Below are 27248 nucleotides of genomic sequence, written 5' to 3'. Positions count from 1 at the left end.
TTTCTTGAAGTAACACTATTTGATGTACTCTACTTCCTCACCTCTCAGCCATCTCCAGAAGAAAAGCAAAACACTTTCCTCACTGGTCACATTTATCTCCTCACCTTAACCCACAAGGACACAAAGGGCTCTGTTTATATTTAAAACAAAGCGCTGACATCTTTGGATGATAAAGTGGGAAAAGCAGTGCTCCAAAGGGAATTACATCTGCTCTACAGGCTGTTATCACACCTAGAGAATTTGAAAAAAGGCAGAAATGGAAGCAGTGAGCCTCTCTCAGAGCATCTCTATTATAATTAGTAGTAGCTTCGTCTTCTTAACTCCCATATTGTAGCACTCAAAGCAGATAAAACTGTGCCACCTGCACAGAAACTGACCTTCAACTTCAGTATGGGCAGAGAGACTTCTTTAATTAAAGATGCATTGAATTTCAGAGCTCAAACTTGAGATGCTTTTTAGGGCTCCATCGTTTCTAAGTGAGTACCTGATTTAAGAGGGTGTCACACTTACTTTTTCTAAGCAGCTTTTGCTTCTACCATTCTAGACAGACATTAATGCCCTACAGACCTGGCATGCTTAAAAGTCCTCTTCTGAACAAGCATGAGCTATACTGTTTTATAAGGAACGACTAATGCATAAAAACACTAAATACAAGCATCAAGTGAGGATAAATCTTGTTTTACAGTACTCACTTCCAATCACGAGATATAAAATACTGGAGTTCCAGGAGTCTATGCTCACAATCCTCTACCATCTTCTCAGTATACAAGTGCTCCATCAGGCAAGACAGAATCCTGCAAAAGAGGAAAAAAAAAAGTTAGGCAACAGACTTATAATCATGCTGATCTTCCTTGTAACAGTTGGGTGTTGCCAAATCAGTCTTTCCCATAGATAAGATGTTCAAACACAGTGAAGATCTTTCTCATCCTTCAAAAAGATTGCATCTGAAACAACAGTATACCACATTTGTACCCTTTAAATTCCATTGGTTTAGTTATCTCAACAAGTCTGATCTATACGACAAAATCATAAGGAATATTTTATTTAAAATCTGGCTTGGGAGACAATATCAGACCAGAAGATAAAAATGACATTTGTCTCTCCAGTATGGGTTTGCTTAAACGGCCTTTCAAGGCTTGTTACTTTTCTTTGTGATATTGCTAAACACTTATGTAGTAAGAGAAATTAGCACATCAAATGTTGCAGATTTAGTCTAAGCATCTGAGATAGCTACGTCCTTCATGTAGGATGTTTTAGCCTGAAGAAGAGAAGGCTGAGAGGGGATCTCATCAACACGTACAAATACCTTAAGGGTGGATGTCACGAGGACGGAGCCAGACTTCTCAGTGGTGCCCAGCGCCAGGACAAGGGGCAATGGGCACAAACGGAAGCAGAAGAGGTTCCAGTTAACGGGAGGAAGAACTTCTTGACTTTGAGGGTGACCGAGCCCTGGCACAGGCTGCGCAAGGGGGTGTGGAGTCTCCTTCTCTGGAGATATTCAAAGCCTGCCTGGACAATGTCCTGTGCAACCTGCTCTGAGTGACCCTGCTTGAGCAGGGGGTTGGACTAGATGATCTCCCAAGGTCCCTTCCAATCCCTGCCATTCTGCGATTCTGGGATTCACCAGTGCTAAACCAGCCCTGTTATAAAAATACCAGCCTGCTTATACAGCAAGAACAAAGACAGAGCTTGGTTCACACATCCAATCCAGTATGAATTGCTAGTTTGGAGTCCATCACTTCTGGACAGGTTTTAGTATATACCGGTCACCCACACAACCTTCATGGATGCTCGACAAACAAAAACCAGTTGTAACAGAGAGGCACCTACATTGGGTCTCCAGACCGTATGTGCTTGCAGGCAGTCTGTATCACCGACTCGCAGGCCTCATTCAACGCTCGGTCAATGCGGTAATCTGCACCGGGGTCAGTTTCTTGAATCAGTGTTTGAAGCTGGAAGAAAGAAATTGTGGATAGGAAAACAAATTGTAACAATCAAAACAAGAGCACTTTGCAACCTCTCAGCGTGGCAATTCTACACCAGTAATACCACCACCAGGTATGACCTCTGCTCTACAGTTGATTTTTTTTTTTTTTTTTTTAGTGGTTCCCCTGCCGTACACTGAAGTTCAACTGTAAACGTGGACCAGTTATATACCGATTTACAAAACAGAAACTGTAAAATTTGAATATTGTATTTTTGATCCATCCTCATTCCATAAGGCTGATGCTACTAAACACGCACATTTGTCGCATTTCTGTGAAGACTCTCTACTGCTCTGAACTGAAAACCAAATCAATGTTTAAAGACCAGTTGCCTAACTACAAAGCTTAAAAACATTTTCAAATTGCCTGGAGAAGACACAAAAGCTTCATTGAAATACAGGATAAAATGTCCTGTTCTGCTGGCCCATGGAACATTATTTCCTCAAGTATGCCTGCTCAAGCTTTTGGAAGCCAGGGTAACCAATTTGGCCTATAGTACACAATTTATCATTTGTATTATGTTGTATTGTGTGCATGTATATATATATGAAGGGAATCTGGGTAAATCTCAATCTCACTTAATCCATGGTTTGGGGGAGAAGGGTAGCTTTCTGCACCATAATTCATCCCAGGATCCCCATGACCCACTTCATTTCCCACCAAGCTGTGAATTCCCAAAGACTGACACAGCGCAGACTGGTATCATCATTCAACATGCAAACATTTTTAGCTGACGAATTTGCAGGGGGAAAAAAAACCAAGAGAGCTTGCTTAGAAGGCAACTGCACACCAACATCAAACAGTCTACGCTGTTAATATCTTTACACTTAATGATTTTTGTCACTGGTCCCCAGCCCAAGTAAATCAAAAGCACAGTTACGATTTTATCCTCCATCTTTCAAAGTCTGCACCTAAACACCATGCAGGAAACTTTCAGGGGCAAAGCCTAACATCACAAAACACAGAGAAGAAAAAAGCATCAAAGAACTGGAGAAAATGCAAGCCAGCACTACTTATCCAATAGGAAACTTGTAAATCGGGAGGACCGACTGCAGACTGCCAGGGAAGAACACAGGATTTCCTGCGACTCGCTCTTAGCCAAGTTAATTAAACCCAGCCTCAGTTTCTAAGGGATGCAGACAGCTTAGAAGAGCACTGCCTAGCAGGCACAAACTGTTGATTCAAAAATTCTTGGGATGTTTTCACTAAAAAAATAATAGAAAAAGAAACATTTTTATGACACTGACAGTGGTCAAACAAAGCTAATACAGGATCCAGTTCATAACAGGGAGCTGCACCTTAATCAGCAGCAGAAGTGAGAAGTGGTATGTCCTTTACAAACTTGCTAAGAGTCAATGCAAGGAGGGGAAGGATATTGTCGTTCTGCTGGCATGTGCACACACACACAGCCTGCATGGACAGGCAATACTCTGCACGTAAAGTGCTGGGCTCACTTCATGTCAGATGTTTACATATCAGAAGTATGGTTACTGGAATTACTCTCTCAAGGACAAATGGGTGAATAAAACCTCAAACTTGACACTTCCTTACACACACACAGATTAAATAAGTTGGCCAGGGTATTATATAGCCAGGATTCTTCCGCAGGTCTCCATTTAAGTGGTATTTGTGTTGCTATCAAGTGGAAGAGGCCAAAGTGCACTGGGTGCAACAGCTCAGAAGCACCAGACCGCCTCTCTGCCCTGTTTTGGGCACTGCTGCAGGATTCCCAGTCCTGATTCTCAACCACGTGCAAGATGTGCAGCAGTGAGCCAGCTGCCCTGACTGCAGGGGCAAGGGAATAATTTGGCACCAGTAATAAAAGTGAAGGTTTTATAGCATTTTCCTCCCTCCCATAACAAACCCTTGCAGCTGAAAAGCAGCTGGATAACTTTTATAATCCTCTGAACCTTTATCCTGATGTGGAACTAAATTAACAATTAACTATAAACTTATTAGAAGTATTAGAAATTGAAAGCAGAAATATCTACCCTTTTAGCAAGGATTATTGTTTTATCTGCTCAAGGGACTGAACAGAAGAAAGAAAGATGAGACCAGAGCAACATAAAACTCACGCATTTGAGAAACAGTTTCCCAGCAGCTCTGGTACAAAATATTGCTTCCACTGAGCAACACCTCAGGTGCCAGACACTGCCAGTACAGCTGTGGATCTTTTAAGGGCTGATGCTCACAATTTAAGGGACATGTATATCTGCCGTCCAACGATCTACAGCATTGCAGACCCACCCTCCCTACACACAGGATCTCCATCTTTGAAGATTAACTTAACGATGATGTTTGCAGCAGACCACTGAATGACTGGAACATATCCAAGCTGTATATGCTTCCCTAAAGTGAAGAGCTTGTTTTACATGTGAAGACGTGCTCCTGAAGTAGCATCTCATTCTGATATTTTTTTTTCCTTAATAAAATGCATGCCCCTACAGAAGTACATCAGTAGCATAATAGGAGCCTTATCCTTTGCTTCAGAACAGCCAGAGTGGTCTCTGAGACAGCAAAGCCAAACTGCAAACAGCCCTTAAGAGGGCACATTGCTAGAGCGTGATATGCTGGGGTGAAGAAGGTACTCCAGCCTATAGTTAGGCAAGATAAGGCTGACCAAACACCCCAGAGTTTTTTTTTTTAAAACTTGGGCTGAACCATTCATGTTACACAGAAAGACATCGTTCCTCTACCATTTACAGAACTTGGGCATTTTGGCAAGTTCACCGATCAAAACTGAGACAAAAAGTCCCCACACAGCTCTTAGATGTTTGGGTCAAGGCATGCCTCTTGCACAACAGCACAGTTAGTCAGGAGCACAGGCTCTCGTATGCAAGATCATTCTGGTCAAGGTGTCTTACAAGAAGTGAAACCTCTTAGATCAAGGAATCGGGGTTTGAGAACACATTTCATTGACAGTCTTAAATACAAAGAATCATACTCCTGCAGGAAAGGGTATGAGCAGATGCTCCTGCGGAAAAAAAAATAATCATGGAGGTTCTTCGGTTACACTTCATTGCTTTGGGATTCTTTGTGTTGTTTATAGCAGATGGGCAAACATCTTCCTTTCATAAGGCAAGCAGCATCAGAGCAAACCTTGATAGACAGGACGGTAAGTAAAACCAGATCCAAATTAGATGTTTCCCATTCCAATTTCCTCAAGCAAACTGTCTAGGCAAGCGCATCTAAAGAATTTCAGGACTAGTCCTACTGCTTTGAGCCAAGAAAACTAAATGCTGTGTTAGCATTAGCTACTGATGCTACTAAAAGCTCGGGGACACAAGTTTTTGACTCCACATAGAAAAGACAACATCTGGAGCCCAAAGCTCTGCAGCCAGCTCTGTTCAGACACCCCCAAAGCAACCATGTTGTTTTTCTCTATTTCCACAGATGATAAGGTAGAGATGCCACAGACCAGCAGTTTCACCATCAACAGCCACATCAAAGTTCAATCTGAGAGCATCAGCAGCTTGTTCCCAAAATAAGAATTGCCCAAGAACATCAGAAAGCAAGGACCAACAGTCGGCCAGCTTTCGTCTAGCTGGACTTGGCCTGAAGCCACGTGCACCAAGCAGGAGATGACTGAAGCAGCCATCCTATCTGCAGATGAGGAGCCACTGGAGGTACAAAATGACAGGACATCTCACTGACATTATGTGGTAGACAAAAAAAAAACCACCCAAAAAACCCCCCACACAACCCCAAAATAAAATAGCCCATGCTCTTTGACGCAGTCTGCTTATTAGTTTTTGGAAACACCACAGGTCAATCTTTCCCCCATGAACAAATTTACCAATGCAGCACTTTGAGACCATCCGTGTGTCTCAAAGACCAAACTATATTGACACATGGCAATGGAGAAGCTGAGAAATCAGCTTCAGAAAAGCATCCGTGGCTCAGCAGAAGCATACGTCAAAGGTGCTCCCTACATATCCAAAAGGAAATTAAGTAGCTCCAGATACTATGAAGGGATGGATCTCTAACTTGCCTTCTTCAAGGCCTGTCATATGGGCCAATCTCATACGACAGGCGAGTTTGAGTCTCTTGCACAAGCCACACAGTATCTGGAAGGGTTTCAGACAATCTCCCATACCTGGAAACATTCAAGGACAGGTTGGATGGGGCTCTGAGCAACCTGATCTAGTAGCAGTGTCCCTGCTCACTGCAAGGGGGTTGGACTAGATGACCTCTAGGGATCCCTTCCAACCCAAAACATTCTATGATTCTATGATAATATTCTCTTCCTTACAAATATAATTTACCTTACCATAGAAGGTAAAAGCAAGAAGCTCATGCTAACGCAATAAATCAAAACAGAACAAAACCAGTGACAGCTGAGACAACCATTACTGTTCACATACAAAAATATCAACAATAAATGATTTAGTACCTCAGAAGTCATAGGCAGCTACATAATAGCACCATGCTGGTTCTCAGGAACCCAGAGCATTGGCATGTTTATCCTATTCTTGCAATCACCTATTTCCTCTTGCCCATAAAAATGTGGACAAACTAATCATATTTTATAAACCCAACACTTAAACACTTAATTTGCTCCTGCTGTCTCTTGCACAGAGAACAGAACACAGGTCATTCAAGTTGAAGGGGAGTCATGGACAAGGCCTGCTGTTGCATCAACGTAAAAAAAACAAAGCAGAAGTTTAAGTATAGGAGAACTGAAAAAAAAACCCTGTATATTTCTACAGACATTCTTTTTCCGCAAAAGTCTGAAAGCTTGTATCGCTTTTGGGGAACCCCTGCCTTGATTTATTACTTGTTCTGAACATGCACTTCCTGATCTGGAAGTTATTCCCAAGGTGAACTGATCTTCTGACAATTTGCAAATAACCAAGTTCTGAGGCAGCAAGTTCTATTCCATATTTAAACAGAAACAAGTATTCAGTTTTTCACACTAATGTTGCAAAGCATAAATCACGCACTATAGCTTACCGCAGAAATGACTCAAACTGTACAGCTGCTGCAACAATACACCTGGTATTTATGCTGAAATAAGCTTCATCACAAAAGCATCCTATCCCTTACAAAAATTTAACAGATACTCATTTATCTTTGATAACATACACAAACCAGCAACAGCTTGGGTTCAAGCTTTAAGCTACGTTTACATGGAAATCAGACTACAGTCGTTCCGTATATTGCAGGAGGTCAAGAGCACACATCTCCCCAAATTCCACATCAGCACTAACACTCCCTAGCCATTTTTAGCATTGATGTCACTTTTCCAGGCTCATGGGTCATTAAAAGCAAGTATAAAGTAAAAAAACGTAATATTACCATAAAAAGCACTAATGAGTTTGAACAAATATGAAACAATTGTTTTCGATTTAAAGAAATACAAACAGAACGCACCCAGGCCAAAATGGAGTTTTAAAAAGGCGAAAGAATCATCCTGTTTTAAAGAGGTATTTTGGAGAAGAACGACATTTCCTTCAGTGGCTGCAGCTACAATGGCGTGCAGCAGTATGTTGTACTTACCTGTCCCTGAAGTTCCACTTCCATCGTTTAAGCTGAATGAAATAGCAAAAATAAAACTGAGTGGAAAGGTGCTTTGAGGAGATTTAGTGCATTTCCAAAGACAGGGCAGAGGGGGAAAAGGAAAGGAGAGGGAATGTTTTAACACTTATAAAAAAGCAATCTTGCACCCAGGAGAGAATTCCATGACTTGAGAGCTGCTAGAGAAGAACTAGCGGAGATCCAGTACAAAATCCAGAGCAAAACAATCCAAAATTTATTTTTTGATGAAAAAAACCCCATTACTAATGTGCTGCTAGATACCAAGTTATACTTCATACCATGACAATTACACAAGTGCCTCCAGCATTCACTTGTACCCAGCAGAGCCGGACTGCCTTCAGAAGAATCTCCATCACAAGGCAAAACATTAACAGACAAATCAGCACTTCTACCAACTCAGCAAGCTAGAAGCGAAGCGATAGAAAAGCATCTTACTGCCTGCTGACAATTCAGCCCGACGTTTCCCTTTTCGCCCCGTACTACTTTCATCAGGCAATGGAGGGTGCGACCTTTCCGATGCAGGCCTGAGCAGTGGTGTTCGATCTCCCCTCGGCAGCTCAGGATGATTTCTGGGCTCAGCGAGAAGTCTTCCATTAGCATGCGCCGGTAATCCAACATTTCCCCCTGGCACTCGCTGCTCACTTGTCGACCTGAGCCAAGAGAAGACACCACGATTCAGTATTAATGCTTAGCAAAGCCCTTTTTGACCTATGCTACCATCACGTTGGAAGAACAGGGATGATGTCCATGCTCTGGACAACACCAGACCAGAACAAAGGTGCTCGAGCAGACGTGCTGGGGATTAAACCAGTTGTTACGGTAGCTCCCAGCATTTAATTGAACCTGTAAAATAGTAAATGGATTTGAAATGAGGGATTCCTGAAAGATTAGGAGAATCTTATTGTGGATTTCACGTTACAGAAGGTGCTTTTGAAGAACAGCTGAAAACGCTCAGTGGATCTATAGTTCTGTGGTACAGGTCAGCTCTTCCCTGTATGCTCAAGGGCTCATTTTTCCCCTGTAGAAACAGAAGTAACCTCTGGTAATTTACCAGCTTGATATGTAACGGGGGGAGAAATTTGCCAAGACTAAACATTTTCAGAGGAAAATGTTTTCTAGAGCAATAGCACATGGTTGCTCAGGAAGCCAGAACACAGAATAAAAAATGTTACCAAGAGCATATACGGAGTGTAAACCACTGCAGTTGCACAGAAATCTGACTTTAATCAACGCTTAGACCTTTCTTAGAGCTTTCCCACAGTTCCCATGTAGACAGTTGGGTTTTTTTAATCAAAGGGAACATATCTCTTTTGCTATGCCCCCCCCTTAGCCCCCGTCACAACCTATTCATACCTGTACAACACTCCACACAGAGGTCCTACACCCCAGAAGGGGCTCCCAAGCATTATAATACAGACACATGGAGGTGCGTGGAATAATTATTTCTCCTCCCGGGCTATGCTTCGCGCATGAGCCACGCGCTGCAGAACCTGTTCCACCGTGAAAGTGGAAGTTAATAACCAAACAGCAGTTTCCTGTGTGTAATTCAGGAAAGCACCTGCCCTACTGCAGGGAGAACAAAAAAAAAAAAAAAAACCACAACTTTTCCACAAACTGCACACATCATTTCCACATCAATCAGAAGCAACGAGTTATTCAAACTCACAAATGCACAGATTATTTATGGTGTTACGGCAGCCCTTCCCACCTGTGCCAGAGGCATTGCAGCCTGCAGCCCGGCTGCTGAAAAAGAAACCACTCAGCTGCATGCCAAGGGGGAAACCAAACAATTCTCCAGTGCAGATCTGGAGGATATAATGTGTCATTTTACATGTTATGTCAATGTCACAGAGAACCTTTAGCATGGTCCTGCTGCATAGGGCCTTTTAATGCCTTTGGGACAGCCGCTGGCCTTAGGACATCTCCAGCTTACATGAACTTAAAAGAACAAAAAGAATATTCTCACACTTACCTTCCATCTATATAGGAAAAACCTAGAGTTAGAGAAATTAGGGCGTTTACCCAAGCTACTGAACTGCAAGGAGAGAGCATTACTTAGAAGAGGCAGAGGACTGAGTATCCCTGGCTTTCCCCGAGCAATGATAAACAAGTTCTCTATTTTGTGTTTTAACCTAGTAGCATATACAATGCTTACTACACAAAGGGGGAAAAAAGCTGCTCAAATTCACATCGAATAGAAGGATTTGCAATTACACATCATCAGTCCAAGTGGGATTTGCTATTTTACATTTTAAACTTCTTGCCTACACAACATCAGTCAGCATCAGAGATCTACTCAGCTATTCTGATCTTCAAAACAATAGTGATGAAAGCATTATGATGAGGAAACTTGCCTCTGAACCAAAGTTTGGAAGAGGTTACTTGGAGAAGGGGACTGTAAATACATGTTGAAGGTTCCAGAGAAACTTAAAATCAAGGTCCCACCTCTTGATTCAACTCCACTTACCTCTGTGCACAGCAGACTCTAAGCACATCAACAGATAGGAAAGCCTGGCTTCCCGAGACCGGGGAAGGTTCTCCACATTACAGCGGTACTTCTTCAGATCACTTTTACAGGACTTGGCCAGCGAGTAACTAACTTTGTAGTCTTGGGCGATGAGCTTCTGGCGGGTTGTCAGCGCATCGCGACACTGCGGGAGACACATCGGGATGGCTGAATGAGCTTCCACATGCTGGCAGCAGAGCTAGACCTGCTGCTAGGTTTTCAGGTTGTGTTTCAAGAGATGACTGATGCTTTAAAATTCATGCATTTAAGCTGGACTGCAGTTTAATTTTGTTTGTCTCATAGAAACCACACAGTTAACAATGCACAGTGAGATCAACAGATCAAGGGTTTTAAAGGCAGCAGCTCCCTGCAGAGCACTTCTTAAAACTGCACATTCATCCAGCTCTTTGTGAAGAGCTATGGGTGAGAGCATGACTCATTCTTGGTAACTAGGATCAGTTGCTGACATTTATCCCAGCTGTGGTACACACTCACCCCATGCCCTCAAGAAACAACTTTTTCCAGTCACATTTACAAAACAGTGTGCTCTTTGGATTTGTTCTGCAACATGCCGAACAGATGACAGCAGATAAAGCAGCCCAACCATGAGAATTTCTAGCCATCTTCCACAACTGGCGAAGCTCACAAGGATGCACTGTGGCCAAACCCAGCAGCTGCAAGAACCACCCTTTAAATTTCATCCAAAAAAGGGCCTGAAAAAACACTGCTATGCTTTGTAACTTTTGGTTTAAATTATGTGAAAATTAAGTCTGAGGGTGGCAGATAATTCAGAATAGCTCAGGCAAATTTGTCCATTCTCCGCCTATTTGGAAGGAAGGAAAACTGCACGTGTCAGGTGGGGAGAACAGGGAGCAATCTTGGCAGGGGCAACAGAGAAGCCCTCTAGCCCTCTTCCATTCCTTACACAACAGGTTTTTGACTTTTCTCCCACTTTTTCCCATGCCTGCTCCAGGACCTGGAAAGCCCTACTCAAAGATATTCCCACCCCCTCCTTCACACTCCCATCTCCGTGCCATGACTGGGACCTTGGGACTGGGCAGGCTTAGAGCCCTGGACACAGGGAGATACAGGTTGGCAGATACCTCATCCCCCAAAGCAGGGGAAGGTCAGGTACAGCCAGGGAGCCCAGCCTGGCAAGCAGTTTTGGATTCCACAAAGCAAGCCACCCAGCAGGCAGCTCCTGTTGGCTACATGTGTATGAAGCAGCCGGTGTCGTTAGCAAGGAGGGACATTTTACCAGGTAACAGCTTCTACAAAACCAGTGACTTCGCAGATGGTCCAACCTTGGCAACCACAAGAGCAAGAACTAGATTGTGTGTTCCTCCTGCTCTGCACACTGCGCCCTCAGAGCATCTACTCCTCTCTCCCTACCAAGTCATCTGCTAGAGCTTTGTCTAACCTCTCAACATCTTCCATTCATCTCTTAAGACTGCTGATTGTGGAAAAGACCCCTCAAAAGCCACCACTGTCCCTGTACAACCAAGAACAGGTTAAGCAAAAATAGCAGTCCATTTCAGGAATGCGCCTGTGCAAAATGAAGCTTCGTTTCCATCCCTCAGGGATCACTCTCTCAGTTTGGAATTCATTAATTGGAACCAAGCTTACAGATAGCAAACGCATTTAAAGAAAAGAAAATCAGTCCGATCCCTCCAAGCCTCTGAATCGGGCTCCTTCAGCGGAGCTTCTCTGAGGAGGGCTTTACAGATATCCATCTTCGTATCCTTTCAGACAGATGATACAATTCCATATAACCCCAAACACTATGATGCTGCTTCCAAAATCACTGAAGGCATTGCTGCCTTCCTGAAACACCTACTCCAATACAAACTCTTTTCAGGACTGGCTTTGCAAAACAACTTTTTTGTTGTTGTTGAAACCAGCATCTTCAAGAAAAACATAAGGAAAATGTCAGTAACTGAACTGTGCCTCTTTCCCACAGAATTTGCTTCGTCAGAGCCAGACACTCATAGCCTTGAAAACAAAAGCGAAACGCACACCCAGCTTCCTGTGCTGAGGCATCTGGGCGTTTTGTTTCTAATCTGTACGTTATGACAGCATTTATCCAAGGCTTAGCCCAGCATGTTGTGATTTCTACTTTAAACACTCAATCACAGTGAGCTCTGTATCTACCTTCCCAAATTACCCACCCAAACCCTTTGATTTATTTAAATCCTTAACTTGAATTAATTGTACTCAAGTTACAGCCTTTAAAGTCATCAGCACATAGCTGGAAACACAAACATACCAAAGCAAATGCATCTGTTAAAGCAGTCGGTTATCCGACCACATAGATGATGGATTTTCCTCAAGACTGGAAAAGAATAATGTAGCCTGGACTGATGAATGATCCGATGATTTCTGCATTAAGGATTTGTCTCACTAAGACAGATACTTACCTTTTCACTCATTGATTCTTCAAACTTGTGATTAAAGAGGCACTTGTAGACTCGGCCTTCCCCAGCCTGAGTCTGTGGAACAGAAGAGTAACATTTACCATTAAAGATAAGACTTGTAATGCTTAACGAGCAGGCTAAACTACACCTAAAGAGATTTATTTTTTAAACTAGAAATATATTAAAGTTAGTATTCCAAATGACAGTGATAGCTTCTATACTATAAAAATCTTTTCAAATTTATTACATTAAAAAAAACCTGGTTGTGTTCATCATCCTTTTAGGGAGAAGATGCCTGGCTAACTCCGACTGAGTGATGCAGCTTTCCAGCTCATCACTCCAGGGGTAAGGAGTGATGTGAGTAGTTAGACCCGGCTTACCTCATGCAATAGCTTAGCGCTGCAGAAGGGAGCAGTCACTTACCTTTGCTGCCTCCTCCCCATTCGAGTCATTCCACTCACAGTCACACCACCTCTGATGCCCATTAAACCATTTATGCCAATTCAGTTTGTTAACCCACTGGAAATAATGCTTGTTTGTTGGGTAAGTGAATTTAATACCAGTTTTATTGCAAAATGACAGCTACAAAGTGTCTGTTTGCAGTATTACACAATCTCACTCAGGCTCCTCTCTACCGTGCCATTCCTTCTTCCAATGAGGTTTTGGGGTTTTTTTCAATGGATTACTGTAGAAGAGAAGGCAAGAGGAAACTACTCACATTTTCACAAAAGCGTTCCCTATCATCTCGGCATGCAAAGTAGAGATGCCGGTCCAAGTGGAAGTCATCTGAAGAGAGTTCAGCCACACGAAGAATTGCTTTCTTACACTGATCAGAAACCTGAATTCGAGGATCAGTCTCCTCTGCCTCTTTTACCAGGCCTTTTTCCAGGCATGCCACCACTTCTCCTTGTGAGTGGGCATCCTATACAAGAAGAACAAGACAACATCTGTAACCGAGCACTTATGGCATCAAGTGATCTGTGATCCTGGATAAACACCACACAAATTAAGCAACAAACGGTCTACATATAGACTTCCACAAGTTCAGCCTAAACTGCATTTACATTCAGATGGTACCTGTACTATCCCTACACTTTATACATCACCATCCTGCTGATGGTCACCACAAAATCTCACCCACCCACCCTTCCCACCCAGTGCTCTGGGTTTGTTTTAATGTGACTTAATGAGATTATCACTACTTAGTCACACTGCTCAGAGCAGTTTACCAAAACGGCCAAATTATCTTTAATCTGACATAGCTCCCTTCGCACCATGGCAACAGCATCACATTAAGAACATACTTGGGGGAGAGAAAAAACGTAGTTCCTCCACGCTGAGACAAGTCTTCAGTTTGCGTGGTGATAATTAGTGATGCTAAAAAGGCCACAAAGGAGCTGTGACCAATGTAGGCTTCTCAATGCTAATTCCTTCATTAAGAGAATTAAAAAAAAAAAATTCAAAGCATTCAAGAGTAGATGAAGTCTCGGACAAAGCCCAATACTGTATGCTACATCCATGGTCCTGAGAGCCTGAAGACAACTTTGGACTAAGACCAGTGACTGCCAACAAACGTAGGGAGCTTGTGCTTTGTATGAAAGCCCAGAAGAGGCAGGACGAAGCTGACCAAAGCTCCATTTAAGTTTCCTACATCCTTTTTACATGTTTAGAAAGGGAACCATATGCCCTCTCTATACCTCTGTAGAAGGTCTGATTCCTATAGTAAACAAGAACTCTTCTGGAACAGATCTCTCAAGCCTTCTGCAAGTTTCTCCTGTGAAGACCACCTTAATTTATGCTGCTCTGCTGTGAGAGGATATTGCTATTAAACTTAGAGCAGTCTATCTGGAATATACAGCAAGGCATGCATATTTGCATACACCTGAATCTCTCAGCTGGACACTTGCAGTAACCATTTAGGAGCCATCCCTTCAGCTCACACTGTCAAGTAGATTCATCCATTGCTGTCACAGCAGCATGAGGAAGAGACCAGCCTCCGTAAAACACGACCATGACTATTCAAAGCCAGGCAACTCTCCCAAATCTTTTTGTTCTGACACATCTCCTCAGGCAGGCAGCCTTTGATTCCTGTTTTAACTCTGCTACACTTGGAGCACAAGCAGAATTGACCAATTACAAAGTCATAAACACAACCCAGAAGTATAATCAGTTTAAAAGGGCTAAAAGTGGTTTTCCCCTTTAAAGAAGCAAAAAACCCCAAACCCGCACACCCCAAACCACCTTATTTTGGTTTGCTTTCTTCTTTGAGCAGGAACTGGCCAACTCCACATGCTGGCCAGATATCAGCATCTTTGAAGAAATATAATTATATATCAATAGTCCTTTTAGGACTGAACCCAAAAGGGATCTGAGGAATACTTGTTAGCAGTACGTTCGCCACATTACTTAAAACTGTCATTTATCCATAACCACCCCAAACACAAACACTGTTCTGCAAATCCTTGTGGTCAGTTATAGGTAGTAATTACAACTGAGGAACCAGCAAGCATAAATGATTGAAAACAACCATTTTAAGCTCCTCTGGCAGTGTTTTGCTCCAGCCTAGATGAGGTTGCAGCTGGGAGGCAAGGCAGACCAAGATTACTCTCACTCACCTGCAGCCTCCCTTGCAAGCCAGCAAGCAGGGCACAAGGCAAACTTTTCCTGATAGGAAAACCAGAAGTTTCCTGGTTTCTTGCAGCATGGGTCTAGATTCCCAGTCAGAGTCATTCTATACGTGAAGCTAAACCTATTTTTAATAGCCTAGTAAAAGGGGATTTCCATATGCTGGATGCTGAATGTTTGCTGCTGCATTTCAGGCACACAACATCAAATGACTAATTTATTGCATTACTTCACAAATACGATTTTTACATTTGGGTAGATCATCCTTCAATGCTGGCTACTCTGTTGCCCTGTATTAGAGCAATTTTAAAACATGACAGACTTAACAGAAACACACACAAGTCAACACAGCTGGCTCCTGAAAGATGCAGTCCTGCCCCTTCCTCCTACCTCCAAGCATCTGCATGCCTTCTTGTGGTGCCATCAGTGTTCCTCTCCCTACTTGATACTTTTTAGGATATCTACTCAGCTGATTGGAGGTTCATTTTCAGGCAGATCAGGTCCCAGAGTGCTAGTGCTGACTAGTTAAGCCAGCTTAAGGAGCTCCTAACTCTTCATTTCCTCAAAAGTCCATGAAGGCAGCCACACTACTGGCCAAACAGAATATGGATGGGACTTTATGAATGTGGTTTAGAGAAATATGACCTCAAGCTTTAATTATAGACTAACACCTACTGTATTTAAGATTGTATAATCTCTGATTGCAGACTGGAGGGGAAAACAAAGGCATGTACGGCTGCACTCAACCATCTTTTTCTAAAGCAGATGGCAATCAAAAGTTTCACAGGCTCGTCCTAAGGATGACAGGATAGCTTTGACACAGGTATGTGGTACATGCATCACTTTGCAGCCACACAGAGCTGCCTGTTCCCACCCGCACTCCACATGCTACCAGTCCTGCGGGGCCAGCTCAGCTTCTGAGGCACCGAAGCCGAGGGTTGGAATCCCACCATGTGAGCTTGCCCGGTCCTGCTCCAGCACTGGCTGCCTGGTGCATATAAGGGTATAAACGCCTGTTGCACCTCTGCTGTGGAATGAATCCCAACAAAGCTTTTCCTCCATCCAGCACCCTCTTGTCAGAAAATCTCCAGCTTAGAAGACCTCCAAGTTCACTCCACAAGTCAGGAACCCCCAAAATCGCTGCAGGGGCTGACAGTCTAGGCCTCATTTCTCCAATGCAATACTGTAAAATAAATCTAAAAATCACATGCATTTCTCAGAACTGTTGCCTCACCACGATTCTTAAATGGAGAATTTTAACTGAAAGTTGCAAAGATCTGTTAAATATACTAGATAATTATCTAGTCTGGAGTGCCTTCAAACTCTGCATAGATTTATGAAAGGATATGTTTAGATCCACAAAGGATACAAGCAGCTTTCCCATACTGTCCTATGGCACTTTGAGCCACAGGGAAGTAGAACTAAGTTCTAAATGTACCCAAACCCCTGCCTCAGCACAATGCTTTGGGAGATTTTAATTCCTATGACCAAAATTCAAACTCCAGGGACATCGCTTTAGGCCAAGACAGAATTCTAAAAACCTTGTTCTAACAATTCATTTTCCATCAGAGATTCCCACACCACACACACACCCAGTATAGTTTAGGCTTTGCAATTCTTGTTTATTTTTTTGTCATTTTTCAGAAGCTCCCCAGAAAAGACTTTATTCTATCTGAAACCTGACATGCCTCGAGTTCATGACTGTTCTAGCTGCAGACTAGCATAGAGAAGCTAGAAAAGTGACCAGAGAGTCAAGAGTAGAAAGGAGCAGCAGGCAGGAGGGTAAAACATAACCTGTCTTATCAGCACAGCACCTTGCATTGAACGGCCATGCCAACTTGCTGGAGCCAGAGCAATCCGGCTATGGAAAACCACCCAGCAAGATCTATCTTGGCAACTCGACCTGGCTAAGCCAGACACCAGGGTTACAGGGATGGCTCTTAGCTTAGCTAATTCCCAGTACTTCAGCTGATAGCACACTGCTGTAATACTACACTAAGTCAACAACGACTGAGCTGAATGTTACCATCTCTCCCCATTTAAACTTGTTTCCCGTGTCCAGTACTTCTATGAAACCAGGGAAGGAGTGAAAGCAACTGTACTCAAACCACTCAGTGGTGAAAAAAAAAAGCAAGAAAACAATGATCTCCTATGGTGTCTTTTTTTTAGGACTCTGAAAAATACTATTATGTGATAAAGTACTACAACAGATGTGCAACTGACACTTACATAACCTTCATTATGTCAAATAATCAACTGCAGCTTGGACAGCATGGCTAAATCCAGCACCCGAGCAACTATTCACTACCCATTAGTTTGATACAAGCCTGGACATTACTGGGATTGGGAAAGCAGCTCATTCTGATAGGCAGCCCAAGAAGAAAAGCTCCATTGCAATTACAATTTCAATTTCAAATTAGATCCCTGTTGCATGAAAACATAGCAAGCTTTAAATATCAGGAGACCAAATTCACTATAAAGCACAACAGCCAACTAGAAAGGTGATTGAAACTACTATTAAATATTTCTCCATTAACTGGAAGAACCCCCCCCCCCCCCCCAAAACCACAACACAGGCATATTAGAAAAGTTAATGCTTTCCAATGACACATCTACAGCCTTCTCAGCTGCACAGCAAAATGAAGCCTACAGTCAGATCAAGACTTCTAAGCTGAACTTTATTGCTCTTACAGAGCAGAAAACCAACAAGAAATGTGGAAAAGAAAGCACAGAAAACACCACATCAGAAGCAACAAACCTAGCAGGAACAGAATTCAATTAGGAAGTAGAAAGCACGCTAGAACAAAAAAAAGGGAGTATAGAAAAGGAAGACAGTTTGCTAGCAGAGGGGCTTTAAGAGGCAGGGTAATTCCAGAATACCTACTAAAGTGCCTTTTACAGTTAAAAAGGCCAGTTCATCCCAGTTACTATGATGAAGCTATCATCCTGCAATCTACCTAGCTGCCTGATGTGGATGGCATTAGTGGTCTAGCAGTGCTTATTTCCATGGAAAAAAAAAAAAAAAAAAAGTATGAATCTTTTCTCCCATCTTCCTCCTCAGGTGTCCAGGTCCTATTTATTAAATTCACAGTTACATTCAGTCACACAAAAGGATAATGACTGTTTCTCTACAGGCAACTCTCAGAAGCTACAGCATGGAATTAAAACTTGAACCAGCATCTGATGGGAGTAAATTAGATGAGATTTCTCCAAAGCAGAAAAGGGATAGAACAGAACACCAACAACAGAAATGCTTGCATAGCCATTTATAGCTGTTTCCATAGCAGTATAGAATACTTCAGTTGCTCTAAGTGCCAAGGATGACAGCATAACAAAAGACATCATATGACAGTCTGCGACACTTTCACAAACCAAGGCAAAATATTCTGGGTTGGGTACCCAGAAAGTGAGGAATATGCATAAAAGGCACTAATCCCCATAAAAGTTTGGTTAGTGACTCACTTCGCTACCCCACAGAAGCTTGGTGACCCCAAGTTTGCACAGATGTCTTGTGCCCCGAGCCACCCCAGTCACCCTCACCCATCTGAACTCTGGCAACCAACGCAGTGGGTTATGCACAGTAATGCACACAGGCCTGCCAGCACTGATTTCACTTCTACTACATATTTGTCTTACACTCACAAAATCCACTCTACTGTACCCTTCAGAGCTACCCTAAGTATTTTATTTTAATTTGGTCAAGCCACAGGTAATACGCAGACCTGACACCCAGGACTCCCATATTACACTTCTGATTCTATACTGATTGTTAAAAGCAATTTCTCACTTCATGAGGTCCTTTGGCCCAGCATCAAAAGATAGCCTTTACTTTACAGAGAAAGCAAGTTACTCAGCTGCTACCAGTGTGAACCTGTGGTGCCTGCACGTTCCTCCCTCCTGGTTGCTTTTGTTCTTTAAAACAAGTCCTTATTTTTGTGCTCTCTCTTGTTCAGCTAAGTCTCCTGGAATACACTAGCACTTCAATTTAACACACTATGGATGTGAAGCTGCTTACAGCAGCTAACATCTCAACCAGGATTTTTTTTTTTAACCAAAAAAGTGTGTATTTTTTGTTAGATACCTCCTCATTAACAGCTGATTTAAAAGACTAATTCTTAAAAGCGTAAGAGCTGTAATTTAAAAAGCACGGTAAAAGTTGATAGGCTAATTTCAACTTTATCCCTAAACGTAAAAACTTGCCATAAAAGCAGCCACTCATTCCTGCAGCACTACATAATTGCTGCCTGCATGAGCTATGCGGAAGTAGACAGGGGAAGACAGTGCCTTGAAAATAACCCCACATCTCATCACCACAAACTGTTCTCTGCATCAACCTCTGCTCAAGTCTCATATGGCAAAAGAACATTCATTTAGTAAAACCAGATACAGAGAAGATTAGCATGGCACAACACGCAATTTCAGTACAGTATGAGTAAGGCTGTACTACTAAAATGTGACACTAGGTACTACCTGCCCTTCAACCGTTTTCAGGTGGGCAGGGGAAAGGGGAAGCAAACAGATAAAAGCTCTTGATCCAGTCTATAAACTACAGCCTGAGAAAGCAGAAAGGGTTCTAGCAGAGGCCACATCACCTTGATAACCTTCCTGCATCAGACCCGACCAGACTGTGAAATAAGCCTAGCAATAGGTCTGCTTAAATCTATTGTTTGGAGTCATCGTATCGAGTCAAGCCTGACAGAGCGTGATCAAAAAGACAACTACCTACCAGATCACCTGTAGTGCAGTAAGGAAAGACAAACAAAAGTCGTCCCTGAATAGCAGTCCCTCATGGAGGAACAAATGCATATTTATTACGAAGGAACTATACAGAATAAGGACTTCACCCTTTTCAGACAGATGAGATATGCCATGTATTTTCTCAGTTGCAAGTAAGACAGACAATAACACTATGCAGAGCCTCCGCATAAGTTCCCCTAAGTGAATGACTTTTACAACCCTATTGACAATCTACATGTTCTCTGCATACCTTTTCTCCAGGTCGAATGCTGCCACATTTCAGGAGATTGATGTCAGCCTTGCAGTCATCCATGAAGCCACAGATCAACCGATAATCGCTGAAGATAATAGCTGTCATTTTAGTGATGTACTGATGGCACTGGTATTCAGTGATGTTGCCTCTGTGATCCACCAAACATGACACCAAAAAGCCTTTACCAACTGGTTCATCTGCACACTCCTTGATCTGTTAAAAAAACCAAAAGAATAAAAATACAGTGGCTGCAGCTACTTAATTTAACCTTTTAAAAAAAAAAAAAACATCCTCAAAGAAACTTGCATCTGTAGCTTCAAAATCTGCTGGCGAAGAAACCCTCTAGGCTTTAGTTTGATTTTCAGTAGGTCAGAATACTTGAAAATATTTCAGAAATGAGAAATCCCTCGTGTGTGCCTATCTGAAGAAAGCAAATGCAGCACCCTTGAGGATTAAACCCCCTCTTTGCTCAATAATCATCTTTCATAATGATCACATTCAAACCCTGCAATCAAGTGGATTTGTAGGAAAAATGCTAGTTTGACAAACCTTTATTTAGAAAACTGAGCGTATTACAACATCCCTAAATCATACTTGGACCCCCCATTAGCCACCTGACCTCATACAATATAACATTTTGGCTAGAAGTGAGACTGATTCAAAAGTCAACACAATATTTATTGAACTGTTTATAACTTGCTAGAAGCTGAAAATTACTATGAAGGAAAATCCTCATCAAATTCATTTTTATCAGGCTGTTATAGGAACGGATTGTTGATACTAAACCATTTTACTCAGCAGTCTGAAAAAAAATAAAAGCCACAGCTAACAAAAGCTGAAAGCTGTACAGGGATTGGAAAAGCAGTGTACAGGAACAGACAGGTCCCTAATATAAATCACAGCCTGCACTGCTCAGGGAAGCAGACAGGAAGGCCAAAACCGTCACCTTTGGAAGTAAAAGATGCAGGCAGCTTTGACAGCGTCTTTCCAAAGGAAGTGGAAAACATGGTTACTTATCAGTTAAGGATGCTCCCCAAGGAATCCTGCAACAGGAGCAGTGCAACGCCTTGCTCCAAGGAGTACAGAGATTACACAGACTCTTCTCAGCCCTGGGAAGCCCATGTTGAAATACTTGCCCCGTTCCAAAATACTTGTCCCCTGTTCATGAGTATGCTGAAAACTGCAGCTATAAGGACACAGATAGCATGCTCGGCAGCCAGACACTAAATTTCAGTGGTGACAGTTTTTTTGAGCAATAGATACACGGGTTGACGTGATTACATCAAAGATTTGTTCCTGTACAAATACTGAAGGGCTCATCAGTCTCAAGGGAGATCCATGGCAATCAATAAACCAGGTGGGTTCAGATACCAAGCAAGGGCAGCGCTAAGGGAACAGGCAGGGAACCATTTTATCTGTTCTCAAATACCAAGTTGGAACCTTTATGCTGGAAATTTAAAAAAATGGAGAGCCATCTCTAGGAAGATATATTCTAATTCAAACAAGAATCAACTCGGGGCATCCTGTGAAAGACTCATACAGGTCAGACTAGCTGAATAAAACAGAACTCTCTCCTCCTCAGCTTATGAGGCCATTAGTTTCTATATAACAAATAAAGCACGTAACATTTCAAACATCATTATTTGAAGGCAGATGTAGACTGGTAGAATATTTTATATTTAATCTACACAGCTATTAAAAAATACATAGTTACTAAGGTCAACATAATTGTTATAGATAAGGCATAAAATCCATTTTGATGTGAAAACACATATGATTCATTGCAGGGTGAAAGGGAGAGAGCTGAACAAGCTTTCTCTGACAAAGCTGCATCTTCGGTTTGGCCTTACTTCAGCTCAAGTAGCACGAGCCAAACCAGCACAGAACGGCAACATGCTGTTTTTGGAAGAGCCTGGCTTTGGAAACAGCCCCAGAGCTCCATGGCCTGAGCCAGCGAACTGTGTGAAAGACCAAGCAATCATGTTATTGCCTGGCCACTTCTGAAACAACCACCATTATCTGGTAGCTGACTATAATTCTAGATTAAAATTATTGCCAGAACTTGTCACGATAGTTGAGAAAAAAGTTGGTATTTAAATCTATATTTAGCTGATAAAATTAAAGGTGGACTTTTCAGAATGTACTTTGTTGGGACAGCGAGCAATTCCCAAATGACTTTTACTAGAAATTGCTCTTCCAGTTTTATTTTTTTCTTAATAGAAAGCAAGAACACACTTACCTGTTAGTGTGAATTAAAGAAAAACATAAATAGGATAACGTTCTATGTTAGCACTACGTATGTTACATTTTAAAAAGTGTTTTAAAAATACTTTTAAAAATCAGTGGAATAGTTTATGCAACTGCCTCAGTATTAAGTATCAGAAGATCAAACGTATGAGATTGTTACTTAGGCAATTTTTTTTCTTTAAATAAAAACCAGTCACCAAATGGCAAAATACCAGCAGTTCATGTTATCATTCAATGCAATTATAAGAGGAACACTGATGGTTAACATACAGCTAAAATGGTACGTTCTTCCCACTGCTTTTAGGCATCGTATCCCAGATTTAGAGGGCACCGTTTACAACGATGCCAGACTGTCACTGTACAAAAGCGGTAATTAAACAGACTGTTAAAAGAGCATTTTCAAGAATGCCTTGGTTGTAAAAATTCTGCAGCAACTATATGACATAAACCAGAAAAATACAACCTTCCCTGTGATTGCAAAAAGTGAGATTTGACAGATTTCTCAGCGTTTGCTTTTGGGACTTACTGAACTCCAAACACAACATAACCCTTCCATGCAAGCTGTTTTCCTTCCACCGTTTAATATTCTAGCCTTCTTGTATGAACTATTTTCTTGATCTCTTGTAATACCAAATAAAGGCTTCCCACTAGTGCTGTTATTACCACAACTCAGACAGTGCTGAAAAGGGGAAGCAGAACCTTAGAATACAAAAAAAACCAAACAAACAAAAAAAAAGCAATCGAGCCCCCCTCAACTACACTACTAATTCCCAAACTTTTGGAGCCAGGCTCCTGTTGACATCCTCAATTTTTCAGATCTTTGTGTGTTCCTCTCAAATGAAAACTTTGTAAAGAACAGGGAACCACGCAGGTGGTTCCATTAAAATGTGAGAACTTAGGGAACCGCTCACCTTAAGCCTGCTCTGAGCACTGACTTCTTCCTCTTGCCTAATAAAGCAAGTCTGCACCACTGAAAGCTAGACCTATGGAAAATAAACTGCCAACACATAACCGGTGTCGGAGAGACAACGTGCTACTCATGCAACTGAGTGTCTTTCAAGAAAACCTACTTTTAAAGCCACAAAGGGGCCATCATCTAGAACAAACTAATTTTTTTTTTTTTAGGGCAAGTTTATGGGTAGGTGAAGTTACTCTTCTAGTTGTATTTTGTTCTTAATGCAAAGCAATACTTAAAGTCCGAGCTCAGTCATCAGCAAGAAAACACCTACCTGTTAGTACCAATTAAAGAAAAATATTTATAGGCTAATGCTGAATGGGCCCTTTTGCCTGGCACCACAAAGGTAACTGGCTTTTTCCACAAGGAGAAATTACGCGTCGTAATTTGGCATACAAGACTAGAGCTTCCCCAAACCCAAAACATTACTCACATACTACTTCACCACCACAAAGAAATGAAAAAACCTTAGTGCCACGATAGCAGCTGTGTTTTTCTTCTGGCTTACCTCTGCAATAGTGGACTTGCAGACTTCTCTGGCCACGGATTCAAACTTTGGATCTGTAGTCAGGTTCAGCTTGTAGTTCCACAAGAGCTGTAGAGAGAGCATTTGTAGAAAGAGGGTTTAAGAGCTTCCCATGGAGAATGACAAACATTTTGCTTCAGAAAAGAATGAAATATCATTTATTCCCAACCTGTGTCATCATCCTTCTACAGTGCGACAATCAATACAAAGCCTCATTGACAACAACTTTGTCCCTTCATTTCTGCAATAATTTTCTCATCTTGAACAAATTCAGACTGTTAAAAATCTCTCCATAAGGTCACGAGCTGACTCATTAGAAGGAAATATATCTAATTAAGACAATTTCATAACTGAAAGGATAAAACAATGAAAGATATAACTTGCTACCTACTGCGTATTTAGCAACGACTTTAGCCCACCACACCTTTCTGTGCCATGGCTTGTCTGCCTGATACAAATGATTTAACAAAATTGAAGGCCTCAATACGAACAGATTTCATGCTGAAAACCTAATGAAAGCCTAGCAAAAAAGGGAGGAGGACAATGCAGCTGGTGCCTTACTGACTTCCTTCTGTGAGGGGCTGCAACTAGACAACTTTTTAGATGCAGATGTGTTTCAGACCTGTAGCAAGTTCTCCCTCTTGCTAAGCAGAATGATACGTTAGAGGTTAGACTGCAAAACGCCTCAGTACAGATGACTGTTCTCTGAGGAGCCAGAGATTAGCTCACATAGGACCCTAGATGCATTTGGTCATTCTGTATGAATCGATCTTGGGGAAGTCACACTTGGCAGATACACACACATCCCAGATGTCCTCCTGAGGCACCATAAAGTAAAAAAAACAAAAACAAAACAGGGTAAGATAGCGAAGCCTCAACAAATTAATAGCCAAGATGTTGCCAGAGAAAAGCTCTATTAAGTTCATCTGTTTTTCTCTAGGAATTTAAGTTGCATTTAAACATTTTATGTATGTTAACTTGAAGACAAAATAGTTTTTAAAAATAATTTCAAATACCCTGCCTTTGTGACAAAATCAAATTAGTATCAGAGATAAACAGTTTGGTCAAGCTTTATTTTGAAGTTTCAGTTGTACAGAAAACACCAAGAAAACACAAAAACATGCTCGCACACAGGGAAAACAGTTTTACATCATCTCCAAGAGGGTGGAAGCACGCACAGAAAACTAAAAATGGAATCAGCACAGCTGCACTGTCTTCTACACCTCGTATCGCGGAGTTATGAAAAGTTAAAAAAGGAGACAATGGTATCCTAGGGCATTTCAGAGGGAGTAACAAGTTATAAATATACCGGTTTAACAGATGAAAGTGAATAAACAGGGAACCTGTCATCATGAAGAGTGCTACAGACCTCTCCCAGCCAGGATGGGAAGAACAAGAATGAGGTCCAACACCACAAGAATACACCTCTGCATCTGTCATCTCAGTCTTTGGAGAGCCTCGAAATGAGATGCTCTCCAAAGCAACCTTCTCACAGACAGAAGGAAGGTTAAAATTTGCAGCTTTAAAAAAAAAAAAAAAAAAATCCAGATTTTAGCACTAGGTAGCATTTTCCCAGGAGATGATGAGCAGTTGTACGGCCAAAGACTGCAGAGAGAGCAAAGAAACATTTGGACACGAGATGCCTCTCTGTGGTCTAGCTTTTGATCCCTCCCCTTCAATTTCCAACTGGGAAAATGAGACTTTGCCCACACTTCCTATTCCTGAACAGCTTCTATAACCCACAGCAGCCTGACATCTGCCTTGTGGCAGAGACGCCATCATTTAATCCAGCAGAGGAAAGGTCCAATTTTGCTTTCTAGAGTTCTCAATTTCTCCTTCATTCAGGTAATTTCTGTTGGCACATTTAAATGTCAGGCAGATACATTTTAATTACTGAAGCTTTAATTTTTTCAGGAAAAGGACTTAAACAGAAACATGATGTGCCCTTCAGCTGATCCAACCCTGCACAACCGAGAATTGCAGCTGCCATGAAGTCAGACAGCACAGGGCTAAAGGTTAATTTATAAACGCAGTTGGAAATTACTAGTTGTACAGCATGGCTGGGTTTCATTCTGGAATATATCTTCCAATAATAAACCAAAATACAGCTTCTCAAGCATCTGAAACCAAGACCACCACTGAGGCATGCACTTGTCTGTCTGTGCCCAGGGCTAACCAAACAATTAAAGATCTTGATACGGTGTATTCTAACAGAATGCAAATGAGCAAAGCCAAAGGAAACCCAATACCAACCTTAGTTCTGATGATTTTTTTTTTTTTTTTTTTTAGAGTCTTGGGATTTGAAGAGTCAGCTTGACAGCCTGAAAACTGGCTAACAGTTTGCTCACTGTTAAACACAGTGATAAGAGGAAATCTGTTCTAAAACCAGCCAAGTGGTTCAAACTGCCTCGAAATATCACACCCCCACAGCATTTTCCAAGCAAGTCTAAGAATTTAGCAGCTGTGAAAGTAATACAGAAGGCTTCAACAGCTGAAATTAAAGAGTTTAAATTCAGTACTGCTCACATCTTTCCCAAAAGGAGCACATCATATTGCTCCCAGTAACTCACGGGAACCACCCCCCAAGTATAAAATAGGAAAGACGTCTGCTATCCTCCTCTGATACAGAAGTACAGTTTATAAAGCTCTCGGATCTGTTCTACTCCGAAGTCTCCAGTAAGACCACAGTGGACATACTGGGTTAAAGAAGTCACCTTGTGTTCTTCCTCCGCGGGCCAGTACAGAAACCCCAATGTGTCCTAATTAATGCCTTTTGCAAACTTCCCAACTATGAAGAATACTTAAGGTTGATAAGGGATATGAGGTGCAAAGGCCATAGCTAGAGACTGAATAAAACAAAGTAATACTTACATGATTGCAGTCTGAAGAGATTTCATTATCTGGCTGAAAGGAGAAAAAAGAAGCGTCAGTTCACTACCAATGTGATGCATTTAACACACAGAAGAGTATGAACTTATAGAAACTAACATACTGTCAACTCGTTTTCACTGTAAGAAACAATCTGACATAAGCAATAGGAAATCTTAAACACTGCATAAAGAGTGATGATATCCAAGTACCAAAAAGATCAAAGTAACAGGTACTTAGACACAATGCTGCCTTAACTCTACAGAACATAAATGGCACAGGAGTAGCAGCATTTATGTAGATGCTGCAAAAACATAATGAATGTGCTTGTGTTTGGCCCAATTGCCCAAACCAAGGAAGCAAAAAAGCATCTGTGGGAAAGCAAAGATGTGGTAGTAGAGTTTTAAAGAAAAATAAGTTTCACACATACAACTGAAGGAGAAAGGTAGGACTCTCTTCCCTCCCCCAGATCATATTCCCCACCTGAGGAGCAATGTCTTTGCTTTCAGCTGTACATAAGGGGCCGGTTCAAAGCAGCCCTGAGATTTATGCCTTCAATCTCGAGAAACTGGTAACATCCAATATTCATATACC

The 27248-nt window shown here is 41.8% G+C and overlaps 1 protein-coding gene across 1 annotated transcript in view; it reads right to left on the bottom strand.

Annotated features, from left to right (window-relative positions):
• GLG1 (golgi glycoprotein 1) overlaps positions 1-26702 on the bottom strand; it is a gene marked incomplete at its 5' end in the record, with an annotated part of 42102 nt that extends 15400 nt beyond the window's left edge. The window contains 9 exons of the mRNA XM_035898797.1: positions 693-794; positions 1831-1952; positions 7959-8173; positions 9991-10174; positions 12447-12518; positions 13162-13365; positions 20056-20271; positions 23769-23855; positions 26658-26702. Coding sequence (XP_035754690.1) covers positions 693-794; positions 1831-1952; positions 7959-8173; positions 9991-10174; positions 12447-12518; positions 13162-13365; positions 20056-20271; positions 23769-23855; positions 26658-26702 — 1247 coding nt within the window. The remainder of the gene's footprint in view (positions 1-692; positions 795-1830; positions 1953-7958; positions 8174-9990; positions 10175-12446; positions 12519-13161; positions 13366-20055; positions 20272-23768; positions 23856-26657) is intronic.
• Positions 26703-27248: the final 546 nt, after the last annotated feature.

The sequence above is a fragment of the Egretta garzetta genome, unplaced genomic scaffold (assembly GCF_000687185.1).
Source record: "Egretta garzetta isolate BGI_Z169 unplaced genomic scaffold, ASM68718v1 scaffold27, whole genome shotgun sequence".
Lineage (NCBI taxonomy): Eukaryota > Metazoa > Chordata > Aves > Pelecaniformes > Ardeidae > Egretta > Egretta garzetta.
This window is presented reverse-complemented; position numbering and strand designations above follow the sequence as displayed.